Raw genomic sequence first — 22,357 nt, 5'->3', positions numbered from 1 at the left:
AGCAGCAATACCCGCGGGGGTCTCGGGGACCCGGCCCTGTGCACTCTGGCGGTTTTATGTTTCGGCATTTAGGGAAGCGAAGCAAAGCTTCTCGGAACCAATCGCATTGCCTGTAATGAATGGACATGACCTCAGTCAGGGGCTATGTCCATTCATAAGAATAAACGTGAATCAACAGGAAAACAAAAACACTTCCTGGCAATCCAGGGAGTGTTTCAATCACCATCAAGTTAAATTAAAAGTTAAATTACACTGCACAGATTTTATTTATTAAAAAAAATATTACAATTAAATCACTTCCAAAGCCCCCTTCCCCCACCCCAGTTACCCAGCAAACAAATTTAAAAAAAACGTAAAAAAATCCCATAAATAGTTGCCTTAGGAACTTCCCTTTTTTTAACATGTATGTCATGAGGGTATATTACTGTTATTTTAGTACATAAGGGCTTCCAATTGATGGGACACAAAAAAAAACACAGAGAAAATACACCTTTATTTCCAAATAATATCTTGTCACCATACATTGTACTAGGAACATAATTTAAATGTTGTGATAGCCGGGACTAATAGGCAAATAAAATCAAAAGTTTGCTTTCTTAAAACAGAAAGAATTTGCGATAATTCAGGTTGGAGTGAGCTTGAGATGTCTCCCAGTGCATCACTGCTGAATATATGCAAATTAACCATTGTTACCCTTAGAAGCTAAACACACCTCCAGAACCGCTGGAATGCAATGATGTGTTAGTTTGTTAATTTGTACAGAGTCATAATAATCCAACATGCATACAGACTGTTTCGGATTGTTTGATCCTCATCAGTGCATGGCATGGATTAATTTGGCTCTAAGGAATAGGGCTTGTAACACCGAGAGGTACAGACTAACCAGCACGCTCATGGTGACCCAGAACTCATTGCATTCCAGCGGTTCTGGAGGTGTGTTTAGCTTCTAAGGGTAACAATGGTTATTTGCATATATTCAGCAGTGATGCACTGGGAGACATCTCAAGCTCACTCCAACCTGAATTATCGCAAATTCTTTCTGTTTTAAGAAAGCAAACTTTTGTTTTTCTTAGCATTTTAGTAAAGGGGCTTTTAGGACCATTGTAGTCCCTTACACACTCCAATGAGTTCTGGGTCACCATGAGCTGGCTGGTTAGTCTGTACTAATAGGCAAATAGAATGAGTGGGTTTTATTTATAGTAGCATTACTTATTTCAAAACTATAGGGGGTGGAATTGAAGAAATAGTGTATTTTATCTTTTTTTGTGTGTGTGTATTTGCCTATAAATGCATACAAAATAAAGTAATTACTGAAAACAAATATTACTCCCAAAAAGCTTAATTTGTGGTGCAAAAAAACAAGATATGGATCATTTACGTGTGATGATTAGTGATAAAGTTATTGTCAAATGAATGGGAGAGGCGCTGACATGGGGAAAAATGCTTCTATCCTGAAGAAAACACCTGCGGGCTGACTGATGGTTAAACTTCATACAGTACTTTGTATTAAATATTTTTCTATAAATGTTTTTGGTTCAGTGTGGATTGATTTTTCATTAATCCTTACGGAGAAATTCACTTTGATATAGGAGTGATTTTGATTACAAGTACGTTTCTGGAATGAAATATGCTCGCAAACCAAGGTTCCACTGTACCTCAGACATACTTTACAGCCATTTAAACTAAATAGGTAAGCGGGTCATACATTTACTAAACTAATTAAATCTGGGTGGAAGCCAATATCTGGAGGATCCACTTTGTCTTCTCTGTAGTGTTGCTGCTCTGTACTTCCTGCTTCTCAGATCAGGCGCTTGAGCCCAAACTGAGAAGCAGGAAGCACAGAGCACAACACAACAGAGAAAACAGACAAGACCTCCAGCACTTGAAAGTGGAGGATTGTGAGCTGCACGTTGCCCAATGTGCTCTGTAACCCTGTGTGTGGGAGTATGTGTAGGAGGATGTGGAGTGCATAGGGAGGAGGAGCTAGAGAGCATATGCTGCCGGTGCCACACAGTGGCAAGAGGGAAGCCTGAGGAGAGGGATAGAGGATAGATGTCGGGTCACTCTACCACACACTCACAGCCCTGCTCCCAGAGGCTGGAGCCTCTGCTTTGGCCCGGTCCTACCCTGCAGTACATGGCTAATCTGAAAATCAGCAGACCAAGACAAAAAAAGGTCCATACAGTACAGCAAACATCAACACATTTCAAGGGACATTTGGTTTGAAAAGATCAGAAAAACTAAACAAATATGTGTTGTTTCAATAAATGTATTTACATCATGATTTCTTATCAGCAGGCGACAGATTAGATAATATCCAGAATCTGTAAAGTAGCATGGGAATATTGTCTTCAGTCCTCAGAATATTGCCATCAGCCTACATACATACTCTGCGTGCCTAAACAACATTGTACATAGAAGAGGGACACAGGTGCAGGAGGATTCCCATTGTGGGAAATGCATAAGCAATTGGCTGAAAACTCAGACATGGTCATTTGTTATTCCCCCATGCTTGGGCAGCTGCATATGCTGACATCCCACTGTTACCCATACATATGATAAAGGAATATTTTGAGTGTCATTTGTTTTAATGTCTGTATGAGGACAAACAGAGTAGCTCAGCAAACTGAAAACCAGATGATTGGGACAGATGTAATTCCCAGGCATATCCAGCAACAGTCCAAAAAGAAAAAAAACACCACCAATTCTGATTTATTTGTATGTGTAATCTAATGTATATGGTCATGTATTTGTATAGTGCTGATCTCTTCCACAGCACTTTACAAGGTACATAGTCATGTCACTAACTTTCCCTCCGAGAAGCACAGTCTAATTTACAATAGGATAAAGCCAAGTTCTGGGGGGAAAAATTAACTTATCAGTATGTTCTTGAGCTGTGGTAGGGAATCCGAGTGCCAGAAGAAACTCAAACAAACACAGGGAAAATATCCAATGCAGACAATGGCCTAGCCAAGATTTAGACACAGGACTTGAGCACTGAATGGCAAAAGTGCTATCCATTACATCACTGTGGAATCTTTTGGAAGAGTTCTCTATGGGGCAGATTCATCAAGCTGTGCTGCTAAAGCAGCGCATCTTAAAGACAGGAGCTCAAGCACAGCCCACACTATGTTGCAGTAGTGCAGCTAGTGTGTGCTCGTTAACTTAAGCTCGCTCCTCCAAACTAACGGCTCCTGTCACTTGACAGGTAGCCTATTGGGCCAATCAAAGTGCTGGGATGGCGTCACTGGATGCGCCGGAGCTCAGAGCGGGTTTAGTGGAGTGGGCGTTAGTTCGGAGAAGAGAGAGTAAGTTAACCTGTGCACACCAGCTGCACTACTGCAGCATAGCGTGCACTGAACTTGCGCTCCTGTCATTAAGCTGCGCTGCGTTTCCCCTTTGTGCCTTACTGCACTTGCATTTTGAATAGCTAGATGATGCAAATCAAGCAGCAGGCTTCCTGCTACACTGCTGTGCTTGCCGTCGACTCCTTCAACTGATGGGATCACCCAAACAAAATTGAATACATTTTAATGAGCTGCAGAAGCCTTACTTAAAAGAAAAAGGTACCTTTCAGCACTTTGCTCAATAAGCGTTCCAATTGTATTTTTACTTGGCTTTTAAAGAGACACTGAAGCGAAAAAAAAATGATGATATTATGATTTGTATGTGTAGCACAGCTAAGAAATAAAACATTAAGATCAGATACATCAGTGTAATTGTTTTCAGTACAGGAAGAGTTGAGAAACTCCAGTTATCTCTATGCAAACAAGCCATTAAAGAGACTCTGTAACGTCAAAAAGATCCCCTGGGGGGTACTCACCTCGGGTGGGGGAAGCCTCCGGATCCTAATGAGGCTTCCCACGCCGTCCTCTGTCCCACGGGAGTCTCGCTGCAGCCCTCCGAACCGCCGGCGACAGAGCCGACTGTCAGTTCAATATTTACCTTTGCAGGCTCCAGCGGGGGCGCTGTGGCTGCTCTCGGCTCCGGACTACACGGAAATACCCGATCTCAGTCGGGTCCGCTCTACTGCGCAGGCGCCGGAAACTTGCGCCTGCGCAGTAGAGCAGACCCGACGGCGATCGGGTATTTCCGTGTAGTTCCGAGCCGACAGCCGTCAGAGCGCCTGCGTAGGAGCCAGGAAGGTAAATATTGACGTCGTTATTCTTGGAGAGCTGCAGCGAGACCCCTGAGGGACGGAGGACGGCGTGGGAAGCCTCATTAGGATCCGGAGGCTTCCCCCACCCGAGGTGAGTACCCCCCAGGGGATCTTTTGATGTTACAGATCCTCTTTAAGCTCTCCGACTAAGTTAGTCGTGGAGAGGGCTGTTATCTGACTTTTATTATCCCAACTGTTCCTGGACTATTTACTTTTCCTCTGCTAGAGGAGAGGTCATTACTTCACAGACTGCTCTGAAAGACTCATTTTGAATGCTGAGTGTTGTGTAATCTGCACATATTATAGAATGATGCAATGTTAGAAAAAACACTATATACCTGAAAATAAAAGTACGAGAATATTTTCTTTGCTGCTAATCTTCTAGTAATTATTCATAGTACACAACCAATTCACTATATCATATTTTTTTTTCGCTTCAGTGTCTCTTTAAATTGGAATATTAGTCAAGTCTACAAAAGAATGTAGAAATTGCAGCATTTATACAATTATTATTATTATTACAGTGAAGGATGCAAAATCTCACATAACAATAGCAATAAAAGTGTGTGTGTGTGTGTGTGTGTGTGTGTGTCCACTTTCAGTTTCTTTAACATATCACCATACTTTGTTTCAAGTAGCCCTTTGCAGGAAAAGCCTGACCTGGGTGGTCCAGGTGTTTGGGGTGGCTGTTTGTGGAGTGAGAAACCAGGGAGCTGAAAGATGAAGGTAGTTTGGCTCAGCGTGGGAATGTGAACAGTTCAGGCTGTTGCATCTTTCTCTCTACACATAATAAAACTGGAGAAGCAACCTGTCTGTGTGCCATCTAATGTGTTGCCGTGTAAACATAGCTCCAAAATTATGCAAAAGATTTGAGTGCTATGGGCAAAAATATCTGTGGTGATGCAAGAAATGAAAAAGATAAATTAGGTCTTAATTCAGATTCCTAGTCAAAACACAGCATTTTAGTTGTATAGTTGTGCACCAAACACAGCCCCGAGGCTGTTCTATGCCCATAAAGATATACCCATAAAGATCATTATCTTTATTCTGACAACTTTATTTGAAGGCAGACAAAAGGTGACCTTGCAATTAACAAATACGGCTAGTTTGAAAGTTTCTTGGAAAGACCTGCAAACCAGTGGTTGCTATCTTATGTCTGTATCAAATGACAGAGACAAGTATCGTGGGAGTTCTCAAGAACTGTGGCTGCTGGCTCTTGTCATTAATCCTGGGCTTTATTCAATGTGTAGAAAGTTTAAAATTAGAAATTGTGTAGTGCAGTTGGAATTTAATCAGGGTATAATTATGTCTACCACCACGATGTGCACAGCTGTATTTCAATCTGTTATATCAACTTTTTTTTCACAAATCGCAACTGTACTTTGACAGGCATCTCACTGTATGTAAATGTAAAACTAACAGAGAAACACCAAATCCAAGTGATGCAAAATATGAAATAAAACAAGAAAATAAACACAATAGCAATACTTCTATTCAGTCAATACACAATAGAATTTGAATTATTGTTTCTGAAACTACTTTTTCAAGTGGATATTGGGCCATATGCCGATTCACTTTTTCTCCTAAGTTTTCTCCTAGGTGATATTTTCACACCTTATCAATAAAATGGCTTTTAAGCCACTAACAAGCAAGAAAATACCCCAAATAATTTGGACTGTACTTTTTCAGATGCAGAGAGCAGGAAAGTTGATCTAATTAGAAGATGAAAAATTATCTCCTAGGAGAAAACTCAGGAGAAAAAGTTAATTGCATATGGGATATTGGACAGTATGCAATTAACTTTTCTCCTTAGTTTTCCCCTATGGGGTTTATTTTCAAAATTGTCAATAAAAAGGCTTTTAAACCACCAAGCAAGCAAGAAAATACTCAAAATAATTTTGATAATACTTTTTTACCCACTTTTGGTACTTTTTCAATTGCAAAGTGCTAAAAAGTTATTTTAACTATAAGATGAAAAAGTATCTCCTAGGAGAAAACTCAGGAGAAATGGTTATTTGCATGTGGACCATTATGTCATTAAATGGATGCTAAAATAAAAGGTAAATTGAGCTGTGCCTCATATGTGTTACTCATTCAAAACTGCATTTTATTTTATTTGCAAATGCTGGTCTCCATTCTTTGTATTATATATATAAAACCATAAGCTAAAATGTGCCATACCATATGGCATTACATGCTAATAAATCCTTCAATACATAGAATTAATATTACTAGTTTAGAAAAAAGAAATGCTGTTTTGGCTCAGTAACTGAACTGACCGTCCAGTATTTTCAGTGCCTTCTGTTTACTTGCAATCTCTGTTTACTTGCTGGACTTTATTATATGCAATGACAAACAAAGATCACAGGAAGAGCTGATACTGTGATTTGAACCAGGTTTACCCAGGGAATGTTCTTAATCTCTGAAGCTCCTCCATGTACTCTAATTATAATTCCACACTCTCTGCATGATCTTTAAATATACACAAGGATACTGTATACTATCCATAACATTAGTGCATGCTGCTGCAAGGCTCCCAGCTGCAGTGCAAAGTACTAAAATGTGTTTTATAGGACTTTCTAGCTGTGCTTAGAATATTTTTGACCTTTCTATATATTTGTCTCCATCCAGAAGTAAACGTATCCCAAAAAAGGTGTATAGACAATAAGTAATAAATGATGACACTGTTGGAAAACATAAAAATGTGTGACAAGCTGTGACTGATGTTATAAGAACTTTTTCTGCCTGTGATGTAATATATTTCTCATGAAAGTTTCAAGTGTTCTTCCCAGCCTTCTCAGAAAGCTTCTGCTGCTCCCTCCTTACAAAAGAGAGCATAAAACATGCTCATAGCTCCCTCTGATGATCACTGAGAATCGCTCAACTTTCTTGTTCGTGCTTTCAGCTGCTGAGTGGTTAGATCTAATTGCTTCCAAGTGAGGTCAGCAAAAGGTATTTATCGAAAAGCATTGAACAACAACAGACTCAACACACACACACACACACACACACACAGAAGACCCCTCTTGCGTGTTGATTTATGGAAACAATTAGGATTGTGCTGGAGATTTTCTGAGTTGAGAAACAGTTTGCTGCAGAATCTCATGTTGGAAAAAGCAGACGACAGAAATGGAATACATGTACATCCAGCTGTTATCAACAGGAACAAGTAAGTTCATTCTGCTTTTTAACAAAATAATTGGTGTGCTACTTCTGCAGGGCTTTTATTTCTGCATTCAGTGAAGAGAGCTGCTGGATTAACAGACAGCTGTTAACAGCATTAGGAGTTCTTGTAAGTAAATGTCTCTGTAACACAGTGCTTAAGTACTCCAGCTTTTTCTGACAGCTCAGCTCAGATCAGCATGCTGCTTTCCATAAGACATGCTTCTAAAACAGTACCTGCTCACCATGTTTCACTATACTGGCTATGCTGAACTTAAGGATGGAAACCCAGTCATTCAGTAGCAAAACCTATCACTTACAGTGTTGCTTATGTAAGTGGTATACTCTTATTGCTACATATCTAATTTAAAGCATGTCAGAGTGAAGAAGACTTGCAGAGAACACTGGCTAGCATAGGAGCACACATGCATTGTATCAGCTGTCAGAGGTTGCATTGTAGAAATCCTCTATAAACTTTACCATATCTTTGCAGGCCTCTTGCAATTACATTCAACAGTAAAACCGAGCAGTTTTGAATATTACAACTGCCAAGACAGTCCCATCCTGATCTTCTAAGGATACCGGCAAGATACGAGACAGAACACTACAGAGGCATCCACAGTTTATGGCATAGCCACAAGACAATAGTACAAGCCTTGGAGGTATCTTCAGTCATTTCATCTGCATTCACCATAAAGTGTGCAATCAGGTCCTGGACCTAGAAAAACAGATCTACCTGAGAATTCATTTTCATTATGATGTTCATGAAAACCCAGAGCACTGCACTATAATGCGCAAATGGATACTAACTTGGATCCTGCCAACTTTGCTCTACATTCCATATCTTTACATTATCTTTCTACTGGGCACACTCACACTAGCTTGCAATGACATGTCTCCAGAGCAAATGGCTGCAAATGTGAACTGTTCCAGCCCTGAGCGACATACCAGAAGTTATGATTATATGGAGGGTGGGGATGTAAGAATAAGAAAACTTTTTTGTCGAACGCAGTGGTATCTGTGGATTGATAAACGTGGTAATGTGAAGGGTACACAGGACCCAAACAACAGCTACAGTAAGTAACCATCCCTCATTTCATTAACTATCATGCTACAAAGTATGGCTGCAAATACTTTGACAATGAATGAACATAATTATATCATTATACTGTGATGTTGGTCTTGATCCACCCTGCATTATGTGGATAATCCAAGATAAACCAGACTTGTGCTTTATTCCCATGGACAGACATTTGGCATTGATTTACAAATGTATCATTTTAGATAATGCACTGCAGACTGGTTGCAATAACTTTGCTAGTTGTGAATTTAAATATGGTAACCATTAGTTAACTACAGCTTGTGCTGATAAGTAACTCAAAAGTAGGAATACTTATATGGGTCAAAGAGGAGATTTCTTCATTAGCTTTCATGCTTTGTGCAATGGAAAATGGGGAAAAATACGCTTACTGGGTTTCACTGAAAATGTACATAAAAGGATAAACTCATACTAAGTGACAAGTTCTCTAGAAAGTCAATGAGGCTGGATGAGAAGATTGACTATTAACACTACCGTAGAGTGTAAGAAGTAGCGGAAACCAAGGTGCAGGGAAAGGAAGACAGCTGATGGTAGAAGAGACAGATGTAGAAAGGTACTGAACTGCCTGGATGTACAGTTTAGAGATGGAGAAGTTTATTGAGGTCAGAATGCACAATACAACTTTATGGGTGTACACACTAACATAGGTGTTCTAATATATAGAAGAGAGTAAGATCCAAGCATATGTTAGGGAATGGTAAAATATAGGATTAAAAAATACAATGACGTGATTTTAATTAGCGTTTTTTTTTCTGTTTATGAACCTAGTGATATTATACATGAAAATGTATAACAAATGTAGGAAAGTGTTTCTGAATTGAGAATTGCTTAGTTTTGCTGCAAAGGTTTATTATATACTAGTACTATTTGTTTAGAATTATTTGCTGATTATATTTTGTGGCATGAGTGCTTGCCATGAGGTTATCATTCCATAGGAACCTCACAGGTGACTTTTTAGGTGGCATAAAGTAGATTAAGAAATCCCAATGTGAACACAAGGCATGCTGTAAATATTTGTTAATAGTGCTGTTGCTTTATTAGTGGGCTGTCTGTACAACACAGTTGTATCAGCTTTGACTTTTAGTATGTTATGTAAATTATATGTTGATACTGTTACTGTGCTTTATTTATAATGTCACTAGTATTTACATACAATTTAAACTGGATTTTAAGCCTTTTCCTAGCAAATCAATAATCATCAAACATATACTCTTCAAATATAATACAATTTACACTGTACTGATATTAAGTTTATACTTTGTGAATGCAGGAATAACTAACTAGCCATGGAACGTCATTTGTCAGATATATTAACACTGTGTTCTTTGATCATGGTTTTCATATCTATTCAGGATGTGGCTTTTCATTTTATTCGTAGACAATATGGTGCCAATCTTATAAGGGTACACTTAAGCAGAATGTTTCAAGTGATTGCCCTGTATTACTATGACGCTAGTGTCAAAGAAGCAATGATTTAACTTGCATTACCCAGGAATGTGAAGTACCTGGCTGTCAATTGTCATGTGTTGAAGTAAACATTGTTTGGAGGAAAAAGTTCCTACTGTCCATATTAAAGGAATAACATTCAGAGTAAGATGTTTTCCAGTCAGTGAATCTGTAATATTTAGATTACCACCAAGGGATAAAGTAAGTGGAATCCTCAGAATGACAAGATGTATGGCTATGTGACACTTCCATGAAGGCATTTCGAAAGTTCAAAACTTTATATGAAAAGCCATGAACGTACACAGATGTTCCCATACTTTTACCATATTCATATGCTCTGAAAATTATTCAGTAATACATCCCCAAAGCCAATGTAAAGCATAAAGTATATTTGTATTTATATTTTTAAAGAATTATTTAGATAATAGATCCCCTACCAGTAGCTAAGAAAGCATAATAAACTGCTTGTGTCTGCCAGCTGAATGATGGATATCAACAGTTGTTTGATACTCATGTTTGATAACGAACAGCACCTATACTCTGATCATACTACCAGGAAAACAATACACTTGAGATATACTGATAATTCCATTGTAAGCATGCTAATGAGAAACAAGATGTAGCAGGTGCAGTGCGCGTTCTATACACTTCTCACAACGTCTTTGGTACTGCAAAACCACTTTTCAGGATGAGATGCACAAAAGTGATCCCACCAGATTTGTTGATGAAATATAAATTTATAACAACAGTGGACAGATAATCTCTTAACTGGGTACTCCACTGTAACATATTACGCAGGATATAATATTACTCTTAACACATTATTAATTAGGAAAGCATGAACAATACATTGCTGGGTATAATTAATAAAAATGCTTATGTGGAGAATTTTAGTCAAAGTGAACACTGTTATAAAGAGATAACCTTTTTATAAACACTTTGTCCCATTCAATGATTGTGCTATGGCACTCTATATAGATCATTCTGAATCTTAGAAAACTGACATTCGGTGGTATATATTTATTTATGCCCAGTTGAGACAACAAAAATATATTGGTGTATCTGCTAAGGTCTGAAGACTATGTGCCTGAGGCTATGACATTCTTTAAACCTTGAAAGGACAACTGTAGACTGGATTAAAAGCTTCACACAGAATCGCCTTGTAATTAATTTGTAACTGTACTATTTTATGATGCCTGGAAGTATCAGCTACTTAATTATTCCCTAAGTAACACAAATCGGCCCAGACTTATTTCTTTGAACAGTGAATTTATAGGTGAGCCTATGCTAACTTTCTCACTTTGAAACACAACTTCAGCCAAACCTCATGTTAAGTTCTGTGTATAGTGGAAAAGGGCTTAGACTAGTTAATGGTTAGAGGGGGACTTCCCTTCACTTCCTGTCTCAGTAACAGGCAATATTGTGGTATGACTTTTGCTTGTCTTCAGGGCAGGAAGTAAGAAACACAGACAGCAATACAATCTGATAGCATTTCTTACTCCTTCCAAGTGTATAAAACATTTTTACTTTGGATAAATGTTTATTTTGCTGTTGGAGACACTTTGCTCTCTTTCTGACTTGTGCCAACTATCATCAGGACAGGAAGCAAAAGCATGACTCGCCTTTGGGGACACATACATCGATATTTCACTTCATTGCTCTGTTCAAAACAAGAATGTAAATTTTGACTGGAGTTTGAGTTTATGAATCCAGCATAATTTATAAGCACTTAACTAATTTATATTCAATCATACAAGGCTCCTGAAAAAGTAGTACACTTTAGTTTCATTCTGGCTACAAATATAAAGAATATTATGTAATATTTTTCAACTATCAATTTCAAAACAATTACAAAAGGATCTAGTGATCAATTGAAAGTTTAAAAGTTATCTAATTGATCCAATAAGCGCTTCATTTTCCAACATTCTTATTTGATGAAATGATCACATTTTAAAACAATGCAATCTAAGCTAACAAGAAACATTTTTTTATTGACTGATCACCCTTGACACATGTGTGGCCAACTTAAATGCTAGTTATTTAACTATGCTTCATCATATTTTATATTTGAAATGTAGTATCTTTCTGAAAATAAACTAAGCTGTGAGTGTGATGGAATCCAATGTCTCTTCTTATCACTTTGGATCTGTAAACTTTTTGACTTTTTTCATTACCAAAAGAAATGCAGCAAACCAGCTGTTTTATCTCAGACAGGATATAAATTGCCCAAGATCTGCAAGGGATACATGTATTTTAAACATAACATCAGATTACCGGGTATGGTGTGGCTTCAATCCAAAATACTGACATGACTTTTCATGCATAGAAAGTCCTAATTACTATCACTAACAGAAATCTTTTTAACTCCATTCAAGTCTTCCAGAGATGATCTGACTTATGTAGAATATCTATAGATGTCCCAATAAAGTGTTAGCCATACAGACAAGATTATCTTCTCACTACCTCTTCTTATCCGGTCTATATGTTTACATACTAGCTGGCCATTAAGTATCTTTCTGGATTAATGGATCATTGAGGTTTAAACTTCCGTCTTATATAGTTGTTATGTCTGATTATTATGGTGTACCTGCATTTATAAAACACTGACAACTTCCACGGAGGGTGTGTGTGTGTGTGTATGTGTGTGTGTGTGTGTGTGTGTGTGTGTGTGTGTGTGTGTGTGTGTGTACTCTTATACTGAAGATACAAGTATGTGAACCATAATATATACAGTCTAAATTGTTAAAAATGTTCACATACTGGTAGTAAATAAGGTGCAGTCTGTGCTGATGCCAGCTGGCTTACTTATCTTTGTAACTCCAACTGCTTTGACAGCTGTAAATTGCCACTTAGTACTTAGCTATATTTCTTCTGTTGTAGCACTGATAATATCTGCAAACTCCAAGTTTGGGTGTAAATGGTACTAATGACTCATTTTTTATGTAAACATTGGAAGAGATAAGCTTGTATATTACAACAGATTCAAAATCTGCAATATTGAGCCTAATTTAAGTAATTGTAAGCTATGAATTATAAGAAGATAACCATTTTTAGAATATTAATCTGATGAGGATTGTTTAAGATTACATTTCTGTTTCAATAATTTTATTGAAGAATAAGTACATTGCATAGCAGATTTTGTGCTTGACCAGCTTACAACTTAGAAGGTGACCTCCATGCAGCACCATTCACCTGTTTGAATGCCAGCAAGATCTAGGCAGTAACTTGTACTAAGATTGAGAGGTCTCTGGTGTTTTTCAAAAGAATTGTTCAATTACTGAATACAGAATCTGGAGCACTCTGATCCAGTGGTGGCACACCTTAGGGCAGGACCACAAGATGCATAGAAAGGTCCTCCTTTGGGCACACGTCCATAAAATGAAATTTAAACTTCTAAGTCAATCCTTTTGTGAGTCAATGGCTTAATGTGACTCTTGGCAATGGTAATAATATGTAAAGGACACCTGAAGTGAGGGGGATATGGAAGCTGCCATATTTATTTCCTTTTAAACAATACCAGTTGCCTGGCAGCCCTGCTGATCTTTCAGGCATCAATTGTGTCTGAATCACACACCTGAAACAAGCATGCGGCACATCTAGTCAAACTTAAAGGATACCACAACAGACATGTGGCATAATGAGATAGACATGGGTATGTACAGTGCCTAGCACACAAATAACTATGCTGTGTTCCTTTTTTTCTTTCTCTGCCTGAAAAAGGTAAATATCAGGTATGTAAGTGGCTGACTCAGTCCTGACTCAGACAGGAAGTGACTACAGTGTGACCCTCACTGATAAGAATTTCCCCCTTTTTTATCTCTTTCTTGTTCTCAGAAGCCATTTTCTTCTAGGAAACTGTTTTATAGTTGGAATTTCTTATCAGTGAAGGTCACACTGTAGTCACTTCCTGTCTGAGTCAGGACTGAGTCAGCCACTTACATACCTGATATTTACCTCTTTCAGGCAGAGAAAGAAAAAAAGGAACACAGCATAGTTATTTGTGTGCTAGGCACTGTACATACCCATGTCTATCTCATTATGCCACATGTCAGTTGTGGTATCCTTTAAGTCAAATACCTGGATGCTTGTTTAGGCTCTATGGCTAAAAGTATTAAAGGCAGAAGATCAGCAGGACATCCAGGAAATTTGAATTGTTTAAAAGGAAACAAATATGGCAGCCTCCATATCTCTCTCACTTCAGGTGTCCTTTAAATAAATCCTGTGACTTTTGAAGTGTTTTCATCTGAAATATTTGATTATTATAAAGATTTCCAACTTGTTCAAATTCTGCATGTCAGGATGAATCGCAACTCTTGGCACTAGGAAGAGGGAAAGATGCATATCACTGTGAATACACTGATTCTATTCCCTGGTGGAGCTCTATGCTTCAGGGCAGATGAATCTTGCATGCCCACATGCAGCCTGACTGATAGAGGTCATCTGGTGGACACCTGATCATCCAATCATTCTGCGAGAAACAAATCAATCCAAGGCTACACTATACTGATCTACTATGATACAAGTGTCACCAAGAAGTAGTGAAAGTAGTGGGGAAAAACATTTTCTGAAACAAATCAAGCACAAATTTACTGGCTAAGTGGGCAGTTCTCGTGCTTTGCAGGGCTACAGTCCCAAGTAAAATCTCAGCCATGCAAGAACGTGCATTACATTGGTATGTTCTGTCTGTGTCCTCCAGTAACATTATATAGCAATGTGCACACTTTATCAAGCATTGTGTGTAACCTAATAACATTACAAAGCAGTGTGCGTACCCCTATAACATTACAAAACAGCGTGTGGACCTAGGGCCAGATTTACCATAAGGCACTGTAAGCACGTAACATTATAGAGCAGAGTTTGTACTCCAAAAATGTTATAAAGCAGCATGTATATCTTAGTAACAATGTAAGGCAGAGTGCATAGCCAAATAACATTATAAAACAGTGTGCATACCGTAACAACAGCATAAAGTAGCGTGTGTACACCAATAAAATTATAAAGCAGTGTGTCCCCGATACCAACATTATAAAGCAATGTGTGTCTTCCAACAGCAGCCTATGCCTCCCAATAGCTGCTTGTGGCCATCCAATAGCAGAAAACAATGACACCCAAGAGCAACAGTCTGTGACTTTCAGTAGCTGCAGCCTCTGTCTCCCAACAGCAGCAGGCTGTGCACCCCCAACTGCTGCCTGTGTCCCACAACAGAAGAAGCCAGTGCCCCCCAGCAGCAGTCTGAGTACCCCAACTGCTGCCTGTGTCCCCTCAAAGCAGCAACATATGACCACCAGTAGCAGCCATCTCATTCCCCCAGTAGTTTTAGCCTGTGCTCCAACAGTAGCAGCCTTTCCCCCAGTAGTTGCAGCCTGGGTCCCTCAGTAGTTTCAGCTTGTGCCCCAATAGCAGCAGTCTTGTCCCCAGTAGTTGCAGCATGTGCCCCCCCAGGTAGCAGCAGCATGTGCCCCCCCCCCCCCCCCAGGTAGCAGCACATGTAACAGATACAGTGGCTATTGTTCCTTTCCCCCTGCCCTTCATAGAAGCAGCCTGTGTTTCCCAATAATTTACCATTCAGTGGTGCTTTCATGTCTCTACTCTTTCATGCCTGGCTCTCTCCAGTTCTCCTCCACGTGAACACACAGCTTGCACTTAGAGAAGCACACAGTCATTGACCACACCTCCTCTTGCCTGGCAGCTGTCTCTGTCCCCAGTCTTCTCCCTAACCCTGCATTCTAGTCTCCTGCTTGCAGGAAAAAAAACATATAAAAGGATATATGGCCGCACAGGAGGTGGGCCCCAGAAGCCAGTGGGCCCCTGTGCAGTCGCACAGGCTGTACTGACGTCTGTCCGCACCTGACTATGATGCAACAATGACAGACAATGAAGTGCTTTGTTCAGTTATAATTTATTCTGAAAATCAGTGCAGAAAATATGTCAGTGCTATATAATAGCATAAAGGTAATAATGTACATTACCATGTTTATTGAGAGCTGATAAACTGCACAATTAGTTACTCCAAAGAGCTCTTATCTTTACTTTGTCAAATATGTTTTGCTGCTGTAGTTAACAGCCAGTGACATATTTCTGTACAAACAAAGCAATATAGCTGAGTGTTCTGTTCTATTTTACACTCAGACATGAAGCTGTCTTTACAGTTTAGACCATTAGTGTGTTATTTAGCAGTGAAAAAGTCATTGGATGACTTACTGCAGGACTGATAAACAGTGACCTGGAAGATAAGGAATAAAACAAACTAAATTTATAAATCGGTGAATGAATTTCTCCATTAACATTGGCAGATATGATTTTGGAACAAAAATCAGAGTCAGACACACAATCTAAAAACATAATTAACTAGAGACATCTTATGGCAGCAGTAATGGTTTCATTTCTTCATATTTTGATATATTACACAACTAAACTGGCCTAAGATAATCCCATAGCAGACAAAATAACTGTCCTGTAGGAAGTGATGAAGAACAGACAGATAAAATAAAGCCATTTGCTAGCAACACATTTCAATCGCAATCACAAAAGGATAACGTAAATGTTGAATAATCACATTGTGATCCTTCTAGTTCAAATGTGATAATTTTATAATGTAGAAGTAATCACTACACGATATATACATAGACATATGACTATGGTAGGGATTAGATTGTGAGCTCCACTGAGGGACAGTTAGTGACAAGACTATATTCTCTGTACAGCACTGCGTAAGATGTCGGGGCTATATAAATAAACAATAATAATAATCAAACTGATTATTTTAAGGCCCCTTGCAAACCTGCACACTACGTCAAACTAAGTTACTCTTCCCCGCCGCAAGGGCCATGCAAGTCTATGGAGACTCGTGATGTGGCGCAGTGCAAGTATCCCAATCCTCGTAATGACGACGCAAAGGCTGCTGCACATTGCCACATGATCTGTGCATACTGCATGGATAATGCAGTAATGTAAGTCAATGGGCAACACAGGCAGTGTGCAGGACGGAAGTGACGAAATGATGGGAATCCTAGTGACGTACTTCCTGCCCAGCAGGGAGTATGTCATTAGCCAGGGGCGGAGCTATGCATATGACCCTGTCACCACATGGTCATATGAAGGTGGCATCGCTAATAAGTAAACAACCAGCTTAAAACATTAAAGCAACTCTATAATTAAAGAGGAACTCCAGTGAAAATAATGTAATAAAAAAGTGCTTCATTTTTACATTAATTATGTATAAATGATTTAGTCAGTGTTTGCCATTGTAAAATCTTTCATTTCCCTGATTTACATTCTGACATTTACCACATGGTGACATTTTTACTGCTGGTAGGTGATGTCAGTGGAAGTACCTGATGCTTGCTTTTTTGGCAGTTGGAATCAGCTGTAAACAGCTATTTTCCACAATGCAACAAGGTTCACAGACAGGAAACTGCCAGGACCATGGTCCTCACAGTTCCCTGTGGGAGGGGTTTCACCACAATATCAGCCATACAGAGCCCCCTGATGATCAGTTTGTGAAAAGGATTAGATTTCTCATGTAAAAGGGGGTATAAGCTACGGATTGGGATAAAATTCAATTCTTGGTCACGGTTTCTCTCTAAAATAGCCTGTGGCACACTTTCTAACAGTTAAACTGTCTAATACTCTTCTGCACCTTCATTCAAATGTAGACCGCATGAGTCTTTGTGATATTGTCTCCATAGAAGCAGCTACAGGTACCATGGAAAAGTGACGGTACAGAGCATGGGCCCATCACTCTCTGCTGGCCTCCAACCTTCTTGTTCAGATTATTGCTATTCAGGGGGCTCTTCATGCTGTTAATAGTAGTTGTACTATTTATATGTGATAAAACAAGATTATTAATTTCACTTAGCTGCCATAATGTAAGATATATGAGGACTGGGGAGTATTTCACAGCTCAAAGAATTGGACTGTAGGTAGAATCAGATATCAATGCCTTTTCTACTACTGGTACTGTCAGTGGCATACATTCAAAAACGCTGCTGACTCGTGTGGTGCAGGGTGAAGCCAAAAGTCAGCTCACCGTGCTGCAGGATAACTCCCGAGTGGCATTAATGCTATAACCCCTTCCTGCTATTGCCGGAGGCCAAATTACCTCTTTTTCTAATTTGAGCTCTGGTGCCTAAATTGGTCACCGAGCACTGCTTTAGCCATAATTCTCATTACAGCCTATGGCGGCGCCCAAATCATAAACACAGCTCTGCACAAAAGCATTGCGTCTTGCTGGTCAGTGAAGCAAGATGATTCCTAAGTAAAGTCAGACCAGGCCTGTTCCTGAAATGTGAACTTTACGCTGAAGACTAGCTTCACTGCAAAGTCCCCTATCTCCCTTGGCATGTCCACTGTTAGAGGCAGCAGGCTGGAGTTCCACAGGTTAGGTATCTCCCTGCACTGTAGGTCATTTTCTCCCTTCCATGTGAGTGGACAGCAAAGAAGAATGTGTGAGGATGAAACAAGAGGCTCCAACTCTTGGCAGGAGTAATAGCAAGTTGGAGAAGACAATGAATCAGAATCATTTATTTCGCCAAGTACAAACGGGGGGCTGTACCCGGAATTGAGTACATATTGTACATATTGCTCTAGCACTGCTCAGTTCGGCGCAGGGAGAGCTAAATGACGGCTCTTCCTGCTGCCACTAAACTCTGAGGCAGCGTTAAATATTCCCCCTCCGAGTTGTCGCAACTTGGAGAGAGATGTAAATCGGGGTCTGGCAGCCGCCAGAGCCCCGAATTAGCGCTACGTGGGGAGCTCAGCATAGCATTGCTGCTTTGACAGCACCCGGCGCTCAGCGTCACACGCCAAAATAACCTGCTTCGCCCGGAATGGGTTTTGGCTCACACAGGTTCTGAAAGGATGGGGGTGATAATGTCCGAAAGCCAAGAGCCGAGGCTGCCATACTACGGCACCACCAATCGCACTTGGCAATCATCTGAGGAGGGGGTAATGAAAGAGTGCTCTGACACTTTTCAATTTCCACAGCATGATCTAACCAATGACAACCAGGAAGTCACTCATAATACACCCAGAGACATGTAAGAGCTAGCTTTCAACCCACTACTTACATTTGTCAAACTTGAAGTAAGCTTTCTGAATGGACATTTTATTTGTCTAGGTTAGCTTAAACCATGACCACACCCTCTATAATCTTTCTATTTTATCAATATGAAAAAAGTCATGCAAACTTAAAACAAAAAAGTATGGATGCAACGGCACAGGTCCGTTTCAGATTCAAAAAGACCCTTTCTCAAGCACAAATGACATCAAGCAAAAGAAGACGAGGGTCAATGTAGACTGCAAAGAAGACATACATCTTTTTCTCTGCTAGCTGACACAATATCTGCAGCTCTCTGCACAATGAATAAAGACTTGAGTGGAAACTTCAAGGTGAAAAAGGGCCATCCATCCAGCAAGTCACACAACGCCATAAAACATCCATAGAAAACACCCAGGCTCAATCAGTATGGATTGTTCTGTTAATTGCAATATTTGAATGTTTAGCAAAGGCTGGCATGAAGTTTTAAGCTGCTGTCCATTATCAAGTGCACAACCAAATGAAGTTACAATCCCCAATATGACATCACTCCACAAGTCCCACACCCTAATCTGGGTGGGACTATCCTTAAAGGACTTCCGAGGTCAAAATCTGCCCCCAAAACGTAAAAAAAGTTAACTACCTGCATGACTTTGTAAGGCACGGAGGACGCCGTCCGCGCCCTCCATGCCGTTCCGCCTGGTCCCCTCTGCTCAATAGCCCCCCGAAAGGCTGCGACCCCACGGTCCAGGTCGGTATCTGCAGCCTGCATAAAGATGGCCGCCGGAGCTGGCCACAGCTGCGCAGTCCGCATAGCCGCTACTGCGGCTGCGCAGCTCTAGGGCCAACCCCCGATCCACGTAACAGGCAGTGTGGATCGGAGGGTTGGCCCTAGAGCTGCGCAGCCGCAGTAGCGGCTATGCGGACTGCGCAGCTGTGGCCAGCTCCGGCGGCCATCTTTATGCAGGCTGCAGATACCGACCCGGACCGTGGGGTCGCAGCCTTTCGGGGGGCTATTGAGCAGAGGGGACCAGGCGGAACGGCACGGAGGGTGCGGACGGCGTCCTCCGTGCCTTACAAAGTCATGCAGGTAGTTAACTTTTTTTACGTTTTGGGGGCAGATTTTGGCCTCGGAAGTCCTTTAAAGATACAAATATGCATCAGAGCAGGCTAATCGAGGGAGAATTTCATTGCCCCCAGTCTGTCAATCCAAGCACACTCTATCCTAAGGGTGGTGGCCTTTCATATTGATACACATCACAAGACAAAGCATGTATTTTGCACTTATGGTTTAACACAATAATATTATAAAAATGGCATTTAAAAAGAATACTCCTAGGTCTACCTGATATCCTATTGTTAAGAATTATGGTGTGTGTTGAGATCACCAAAGTATTATCTGACCAAGGGCCTGATGCACGAAAGACTGGCAATTTTACCCATCCTAACGACATAGGAGCTTTGCCAGATACCCCATTAGCACCATACGTGTCACTGGGATAATGCACATGTTGCTATAGTAACGCATGTCATAATGCGCATTACCATAGCAAGTGTGCATTACCACAGCACTAACAGAATAAAGGGTGGTGCTACACTGGCTTTAGGACCAGTAAAATTGCAGTGTGCTGCCTTCACATGGCAAAATTACTGGACTATTGTGCATTAGGCCCCATATCTTCTATTTAATTTCTCTAAGTCCTACTTATTACTCATAACTACTTGACATCCTCATCCACAGGTTATTGTTACCCACAGCTACTTGTCAGTCATGCCCACAACTACTTGTTGCTCAAAGCCACTTGTTACCCACTGCTACTTATTATTGATTTGTACTCGTCACCCACTCTGCTTGTCATCTATTTGCTACTTTTGGCCTAGGGGCCTGTATACACTGCTGCGCTTGCGCTGCGTTTTTCAAAACGCATGCGTTTTTAAAATCGCAAGGTCTTTTGAAAAAGAATGAAAATCGTGATGACTTGTACACACTGGTGCGATGCGTTTTTAGAAAAACGCAATCGCAGTGCCTGCTGCGCTTTTTTAAGCGCAGCGCATGAAAAACGCATTAAAAACGCATGCACTTGCGTTTTTGCCTGCGTTTTTCAGAAGTCAGTATCCCAGAAGACTCTGCAATCTCCTGATTCCTGTTGAAATGTAAACTAGAAAAAAAACAAAGGATTCTTTAGCCAATCAGCAATTACAAGAAAAACGCAAACGCACAAAAAACGCAGGCAAAAGCGCATGCGTTTTTAAAACTACATGCACTTTAAAAACGCATGCGCATTTTGCTTGCGTTTTTCAGTGTGTACAGGCCCTAAAGGCTGTTTGTTTCAACCGGTCACCCATGCCTACAGCTTTTTGTAGGTTATGGCTACTCCACCACAGCTAATTGTCATCTAAAGATTTTTGTCAATGTCTACTACTTGTCATCCACTCTCACCCACTACTACTACTACTAGCGTCTACCTGTTACATCTCCACCATAGCCAGTTGTCATCTATATAGCTGCTTGTCTCCCACTGCCATTTGTCACCAACTGTTGCCCATTGCTACTTTTTGCCACTGTTACCTCTCATTCACTGCTACTTATCACCCACTGATACTTGTTTTCTTCTGCCATTTGACATCCATTGTTCCCTCTGGCTACTTTTGGCCTAATGCTATTTATCACTATCTGCCAGCCAGAGATGGCCTTAGAGTACGCGGGGCCTAGAGACATATGCTGTGGCTACACATGTTGTGGAAGCACACACTCTGTATAGGTTAGATAGGTAGGTGCCCCACAGTATAGATTAGATAGGTAGGTGCCCTGCAGTATAGATTAGATAGGTAGGTGCCCTGCAGTATAGATTAGATAGGTGCCTGCAGTATAGATTAGACAGGTGCCTGCAGTATAGATTAGACAGGTAGGTGCCCTGCAGTACAGATTAGATAGATAGGTAGGTGGGTACCCTGCAGTATAGATTAGATAGCTGCCTGCAGTATAGATTAGTTAGGTAGGTACCCCGCAGTATAGATTAGATAGGTAACTGCAGTATAGATTAGATAGGGTGGTGCCTGCAGTATAGATTAGATAGATAGGTGCCTGCAGTATAGATTAATTGTAGCAAAAGGAAATTAATGTATCCTTCGTGTTTAGGTTGGCCCCACCCTATATCATGCAGGGTATAGTAACCAATTTATGAGGCACCATTGCTCTCTTATTTATTGGCCCTGCAGTATAGATGAGATAGGTGCCTGCAGTATAGATTAGACAGGTAGGTGCCCTGCAGTACAGATTAGATAGGTAGGTAGGTGCCCTGCAGTACAGATTAGATAGCAAGGTGCCTGCAGTATAGATTAGTTAGGTAGGTACCCCGCAGTATATATTAGATAGGTGCCTGCAGTATAGATTAGGTAGGGTGGTGCCCTGCAGTACAGATTAGATAGGTGCCTGCAGTGTAGATTAGATAGA

The 22,357-nt window shown here is 40.4% G+C and overlaps 2 protein-coding genes across 4 annotated transcripts in view; one reads left to right on the top strand and one right to left on the bottom strand.

The window, feature by feature from the left end:
* Window positions 1–22,357, bottom strand: part of FAM227B (family with sequence similarity 227 member B) — a 468,573-nt gene that overhangs the window by 207,233 nt on the left and 238,983 nt on the right. The gene's annotated exons all lie outside the window — the stretch shown is intronic.
* Window positions 7,008–22,357, top strand: part of FGF7 (fibroblast growth factor 7) — a 134,631-nt gene continuing 119,281 nt past the window's right edge. The window contains exons 1-2 of the mRNA XM_068275416.1: window positions 7,008–7,328; window positions 7,815–8,397. Of these exons, the coding sequence (XP_068131517.1) occupies window positions 8,112–8,397 (286 nt within the window). The 5' untranslated portion in view covers window positions 7,008–7,328; window positions 7,815–8,111. The remainder of the gene's footprint in view (window positions 7,329–7,814; window positions 8,398–22,357) is intronic.

The sequence above is a fragment of the Hyperolius riggenbachi genome, chromosome 3 (genome assembly GCF_040937935.1).
Source record: "Hyperolius riggenbachi isolate aHypRig1 chromosome 3, aHypRig1.pri, whole genome shotgun sequence".
Classification (NCBI taxonomy): Eukaryota; Metazoa; Chordata; class Amphibia; order Anura; family Hyperoliidae; genus Hyperolius; species Hyperolius riggenbachi.
The sequence above is the reverse complement of the archived record's forward strand: the minus strand, read 5'-3'. Positions and strand labels throughout refer to the sequence as shown.